This window comes from Vespa crabro, chromosome 2, assembly GCF_910589235.1.
Source record: "Vespa crabro chromosome 2, iyVesCrab1.2, whole genome shotgun sequence".
Classification (NCBI taxonomy): Eukaryota; Metazoa; Arthropoda; class Insecta; order Hymenoptera; family Vespidae; genus Vespa; species Vespa crabro.
In genome coordinates, this window is record NC_060956.1 from 1,897,501 (window position 1) to 1,905,000 (window position 7,500).

At 32.5% G+C, this 7,500-nt stretch overlaps 1 protein-coding gene across 2 annotated transcripts in view; it reads right to left on the reverse strand.

The window, feature by feature from the left end:
- LOC124421634 (protein rhomboid) overlaps positions 1-7,500 on the reverse strand; it is a 126,318-nt gene that overhangs the window by 13,353 nt on the left and 105,465 nt on the right. For both annotated transcript variants that reach the window (XM_046957037.1, XM_046957036.1), the window contains exon 2: positions 1,303-1,568. In XM_046957037.1, the coding sequence (XP_046812993.1) occupies positions 1,303-1,560 (258 nt within the window). In that variant the 5' untranslated portion in view covers positions 1,561-1,568. The remainder of the gene's footprint in view (positions 1-1,302; positions 1,569-7,500) is intronic.

The window sequence follows — 7,500 nt, forward strand, 5'->3', positions numbered from 1 at the left end:
AAAAAAAGACGAGAAAGGAAAAAAGAAAAATGAAAAGGAAAACGAAGAAGTACGTTCCTCGGGTTGAGAGAAACACGAACTTCTTACTTTATTTAACGCGACAAGTTTCGTTAACGATGGTGAAGAGAAGATGCCCAACTTCTTCATTCGCTTTAACGCGAAGGCTTTCATTAACGATGAAAAAGATGTAAACTTCTTATCCGAGTTAACGCGACGTTCTCTCTTTAAACATCTCTCTCTCTCTCTTTCTATATATATATATATATATATATATATATATATCTTCCTGTCTCTTTCTCGCATGAGAACCAAAGTCAAAGCATGTAAAATCTTCGAGCCATGAATCCGTTCTAGTTGCTAGCAGAACACTATACACCACAAGATTTTGCATCACGAGGATTCGCCGTCTAGGCTCTTTGCAACTTTCTTTTCCGATAGTTTCTCGTGAATGGAGGTTTTTAAACGTCCAGAACGCTTCTTACAATCTCTCTCTCTCTCTCTCTCTCTCTCTCTCTTTCTCGCTCTCTGTCTCTTTCTATCTTTCTTTTTATGTCTTCCTCTTTTTTCTTTCATTTTCGATTATCTATGATAACTTTCATTTTGTCTCATAAAATTCATCTCTCTCGTGTTCTCATGTATTTTTTTTTCTTTTTCTTTTTTTTTTGGTCTTTTTTACGATCACCCTTTATAACATCATATATATATATATATATATATATATATATTATGTTAATATATTTAAGTATACTATTAATACAATGTAATTAAATATATTTAATATATTTGATATAAGTATATTTCGTACTATAGCATATATAATTATACATAATATTCGTTAATATATATTAGATTATATTAATAATATACATTACATTAATACACTCCAAGTATTTACAAATTTCACATTATATAATTTTCAATTATTTTTTTCTGTGTGTATATTTTCTTTTTTTTCTTTTTTTTTTTCTTTTCTTTCTTACAGACACGAAAAAAAAAAAAAAGAAAAAAGAAGAATTGCGTTTTATAGCGTTTAAATGTCAAGTTGAAAAATTCGATTCGATAATATTTAAATACGATTCAATAATAATAAATACAACTTTTCTTTTCTGCTGTATTTGAAAATAGAAAGAGAGAGAGAGAGAGAGAGAGAGAGAGGGAGAGAAAGAAAAAAAAAGAAAAAAAAAAGAGAAACGAAAAAAAGAAATTAATTCCATCTGTAAAATTAATATTTTCATGAGGTATATTGTTAAATTGATTTGTCGTGATATTAATTATATTGAAAAAACTTAAATGATACATTACCTCTATGATACTGATGCATATCATTAGGTAAGGCGGTCGTATCCGAAAATTAGGCTTCCTGGTGGCCTGTGAATACCTTGGCGTCGGCTTGATCGTAGTTTCGTCATTGGTATGTGTCTTTCTGTACGATGATGTCGCGATGATCGGAGATTCTGACGAATAAGGTGAACCTGGTACCGAATAAGTCGTATCTGTCAATTCCGACGATATTGTTGACAACGTCGGTGAATTTTCGAGTAAAGCTGCTTCGGCGTCCATTTTGTCACCTGAAATAAAAAATCATTTTCTTTTTTCCATTCGTCCCTTTTTTTACCTTAATACGTTAAAACATTTTTCGAGTGGTGATATTGGTATTTTTGAAAATTAACAAAAAGAAGAAAAAAAAAACCAAAAAAAGAAAAAGAGAAGAAAAAACAAAAAGAGAACGAGAAGAGAGAGAGAGAGAGAGAGAGAGAAAGAAAAAATAGTAGATTAACATCTACAATAGATTTTTCTACAATTTGCGATCAGTCAAAATCATTGAAAAATTTCATTGAATTTCTTATATCGTTAGGGACAACATGAAAGTCTGCCTATTCACGTGAAGTAGGTAAATAGAAAAGTTAGAGGTTCTATAAAGCATAGTAAGAGTTTGACGTAAACGGGTCAACGGGTATACGTCGAAAGACCTTCCTCTATTGATAGTTCCGATAGTTACAATATACTATGCCATCGTAGAAAGTAATAAAAAAAACGAGTTACTCTCTTTCCCATAGATATTTAATAAATATATTAATGTCGTTTTCCATTACGAACTTGTCGTTTGAAGTAGATCGCGTCGAAATAGACGCGTCCGTCTTTGTTAATAATAACAAAATTTCACCTTCGAATGAGCGCAAAATTGAGGGAATAAAAAAAAAAAAAAAACAAACAAAAAAAAAGAAAAAGAAAAAGAAAGAAAGAAAAAAGAAAAACTAAAAAATAAATAAAAAGAAAAAGGGCAGAAGAAAGAGGAGAAGCTCAAAAAGAAAGAGAGAGAGAGAGAGAGAGAGAAAAAAGGAATTACAAACGATTCATTTACAAATCGAATTTGCACGATCGTGTGAAGGATTTGAGAATTGATTTATATCTAAGAGAAAAATTTAAATATTGCATGTGTAACATTGAAACAATTTCGAAATGAAATTTTCATCTGAAATTTTCAACGATCTATCCACTTACGTATATATATATATATATATATATATATATATATATATATATATATATATATCTATGCGTGCGCGTATTTATCCACTTAGATAACGTATGCACGTACGTGCATGAGAATGATGTAATTAATAATTAATAATTAACTGTTCGAATATTATTAAATTTTAGTTCGTTATTGTTGGTAAATAATGCGGTAGCATACATAACTTTTCATACGTAACTTCCGCTTAATAGTTCGCATTGTTTCAATATATTAGCGACAATTATTCGTATTAAAATAGTTACGATAAAGATTTGATAAGAATATCGAGTCTCGATATTTTTAAGATGTTTCGATATGTTACGATATCGATTTCGATTCAATTTTATTAATATAAATAGTACGGACAAGAAGATCGCGAGAGAGATCGTTTCATGAACGTAAGAAGGCAAAAGTAAGAAAGAAAGAAAGAAAAAAAAAACAAATAAATAATAATAATAAATAACAAGTAGAAACAAGGGCAAAGAGAAAAAAATCGAAGAAAATGAAAGGGGAAAAATAAAAAAACCATTCGCGTTTTCTAATATCTAAATATCGAATTATAAGTCGTCGATAATAATCGATATAACTCGAGCGATCTCGATAAGTAAACGACGGTATATGAAGCGTCATGAGGAAGATTATAATTTAAAATCTTTTTTTTTCGCGACGCGATATCTTAAAATTCGTCGCGTCTTCCCACTTTATTACCTCGACTACACTATCCGTACATAACTCTCATCCTCTTTTCCAACCTTTTTCCTCCCATTTTCCTCCCACCATCATCCTGATTCTCTCCCCCCAATATATACGCAAATTAGCCGAACGCGCGTCGGTCGGTGATAGATATTGAACTCGATTACATTGAAATTTCTCAAGAGGGTACTCGGTTCAACGGCCGAGGCTAAACACTACCGATTATCGATTTTAGTTGGTAGTGCCTACGGTGGCAGATAGGTACGACGACCTATGACTACGTTAAGGGTTACGGGCTTGGGGTTGATAGGTGGGGATAGGGTGAGACTAACCGAGAGGAGAGGGAGTGGGGAACGATTTGCTCGGCATGATCGGAATCCGACGTATCTCCAAAATTTGCACGTTTCGATCTGGATATCGTATATCGGACTCCCATAATCTCGAAATCGTCGTCGTTTATACGAGACGAGTGAATGTGTTTATGTATATGCATATAGATATAGATATATGTATGTGTGTATGTATGTATGTATGTGTGTGTATTTGAGAGAGAGAGAGAGAGAGAGAATCTAAAGTAGTTTCGATAATAGCGAGTGAAATTCTATGATAGCTTGGTAAACGATCTAGAACGTTAGAAAACAAAGAGGTACTGGTGATGACGCGTAAAGAGGTCACGCGAAGTGACCACCCTTGAAGACCCTCACCCCTTTACACCTTAACCTTCTTTTGTTCTCTCTCTCTCTCTCTCTCTCTCTCTCTCGCTCTTGCTCTTGTGTATTCTCTATTTAGAGAGAGAGTAAGAGAGGGAGAGAGAGATGTGCATTCTCTTCGTGCACCGATATACATACATTACTTACACTTGCCTAGCACAAACCATGTCTATCTATGTATGTATATATATATATATATTTATATATATATATATATATATATATGTACGTATATATGTAAATGAATGGGAGCTATGTGCCAGAGCCAATGGCATAATGCTTAGAACGTTGACTTCGTGACTCCAAGACAACTACTACTACTCGTTCTTTACGTGATAAAGACTCTCGGAGCTTTTTCGCGACGTGACCACTTATATATGTATGTATTTTGTATGTTACCTACGTCCTATTCTCGAGTGCGAAGAAAAAAGGAACAATAAAAAAAAAAAAAAAAAAAAAAAAAAAAAAAAAAAAGAAAAGAAAAAAGAAAAATAGTGAGAAGGAAAAAAGTATTTTCCGATCGAAGTGTGCTTTTAAAATGATCGTTCGGAAGATTCTGAAGTCTTTCTTACATATGTTCTTTTTTCCTTTCTTTTCTTCTTTTCTTTCTTTTATCTCTCTTACTCTACTCTCTCTCTCTTCCTCTTTTTTTAGTCACTAAGTTTTTCTCTGTGATTACTCATGCAAATCTTTTTTTCAGAAATATACAGTGCCCGGATATAGGCAACACTTTATAACTCGATACGATAAATGTTGCCTACCCTCTGTCATTTATCGATAAGACATATGTATATATATATATATATATATATCCTCTATTATTTTCTTATTTTTTTTTTCTTATAAACCCCTTTATATATGTTACTCGTCTTTTCATACGAACGTTTATTAAGCGTATTGCCTTACATCAGGGGCAAAAAAAGAAAGATATCTTCTTTATCGACAATGTATGATTCATTGACTCTTTTTATCTGGTCTTTTTAATAGGCATGCGTACGTCTAATTAATTATTCAATTAATTAACTAATTATACGTTAAAGAAAAAATCTTTATTTTTGTTCTTTTTCCGTTCAAAAAATAAATTGTAAATGTAAGAATTGAAAGAATGTTCCTACTAATAATGATTTAATAATTATAATTGTTCGGCAATACATTTTCGTTTTAGCAAATGCAAATGTACAAAATGTATATATACGCGTCGGCGCGTGTAACGCGGGTATAACGAACGAGCTTTCGTTTAACCGCGCCGGAAAGTACACCACCGCGTTTCCGTTACCGCGCTTTCGTGGCTTTTGCTCGGTCGCGTGTGCGTTCGCTCGAGCTTACACGACCTCTCGTATTCATTCTCTCTCTCTCTCTCTCTCTCTCTCTGTCTCTCTAGTTATACGCTTTTGTCGAGGTGCATACATATTGGCGGTGGAAAAGCCACGAATAAGCGTATTGCTTCCTAGAGAACGTGTTCGATTAAATTCACGATTGTGTTTACTCCTTCGATGAATTTTTTTTCCTTAATTTCAATGAATTAAGTAAATTTTTCCATTTGAAAAGATTAATCCATTCGAGAAACTTATTGATAACATACGATCGTTAATTTTCTACTTGATAAAATAATAATAATAATAATAATAATAATAATAATAATAATAATAATAATAATAATCGACGTTACAAATTCGAAATGTAATAACTTTCCTTGTTCAACAACGGTATAAGCGTATAATTTTTGTATTTGTAACTTTTCAAATTTGCCGTTAGCCTGTTCATTTATTTGGATGTTGAAAAAGAAGCAAAAAAAAAGAAAAAAAAAAAAGAAAAAAAAAAGAGAGAAAAAAAGAAGAAAAACGAGAAAACACGGATTGCGTTTAAATTTACGTTTAAATCCACGGGAATTGTGTCTTCGATACTACGTTCGATGAATTTTCTTTTTCTTTCAATTCTTCTTTCTTTTTCTTTTTTTTTTTTTTCTCTCTTTTTCTTTTTCATTTTTTCCTCCCTCAATTTCAATCGCAATCCTTCGGCAAATCGACGATCTATCGTAGATCTATTTGTCGAAGAAAAATATTGTTCCATACGATGAGATCTAATTCCATTGATTGAATTTATAAATATTCACACGACAATCATTTTCCACTCGATGAAATAATAATATTAAAAGAATGACGATAAGAGCTCGAAATAAAATATTTCGCGTAACTATCGTTAAGTAGGGAGGACGTGAGGGCGGAGTGGGCGGGGGGGGGGGGAGGGGAGGGAGGGAGGGAGGGAGAGAGGGGGCGCCCGAGTAACTTTGAAATTTTTCGCTTGTCGTGCTTGAATATTTTTCAACTATATCACTTCCAAGTATAGGGGCCATATTCGTTTCGGATACTTTCAACCTTTACGACATTTTCTAGATTCCTCTGTGAAACTTTTTACACCGGTTGTTTCCGTGGTATCATTTAATATCCGACGTTTCGAGGAAATGTACATTTCACGTTATTCGCCTCTGTAATCTTTTTCTTTTTTCTTCTATCTTTCTCTCTCTCTCTCTCTCTCTCTCTCTCTCTTCTTCAATTTTTAATTAATTCCAATTTAAAATGATTTCAGGATATTACGAATCGTTATTATTAATGAAAATATATCTCCTTATAAAATCGAACGAACTTTCATTCAATACGATACGTTTCTATCGGTCTATTCTAATGAATGATACGAAATAACCTGTGTTAACGAGTACAAAAAAAAGAAAAAGAAGAAAAAAAAGAAAAAAAAAAAGAAAAAGAAAAAAAAAGAAAAAGAAAGGAAAAAAAAGGAAGAAGAAGAAGAAGAAGAAGAAAAAGAAAAGAAAATAAAAGAATTAAAATAATAGTATAGATTTTTGATTTCGTTTGAAAATTGAAAAATATTTTTGATACCTATACATAACAATTTGAATGAAAAATTCACGATTAAAGCCGAAAGTACGTACTCTCGTTCGAGTCCTAACTCAAAGGCTCATAAATACATAGTCATTAATTACTTTACATAGTACGTAGCAGGTGAATGCCGGGATACATACGATCGGCTCATTAATTTTCAGCGACGTTATATCGACTTTACGTCATAAGCTGCCATGATATTCCAAAATCCCGTTTTCTGCTAGCGCAGAAATTCACGTTCACTGATATATACACACACATACACATAAACGCACACACATACAAATACTCTCTCTCTCTCTCTCTCTCACACACACACACACACACACGCACGCACGTACATACATATATGTTTATATATAGATATATATATATATGTTGCGAATGAAAACCGCAAATCAAAATTGTGCACGCGTATCTACCGCCGACGGCAGCTAAAATTTCACGCTTACGGTAAAAACAATGGTCGACAGTGTGACAGAGATTTTGTTGTTACTAAAAATTCCTATATTGTCGCTTTATCTGTCTAAAAAAAAAAAAAAAGAAAAAAAGAAAAAAGAAAGGAAGAGAATTAAGAAAAAAAGAAGAGGACGGATACGATAATTACAATGAAGACTAATTAATTTTCTTGACGAGGGGAAATCACTTTGAAAAAGTAATTTCATCTCTTGAGAACATCTCTCGA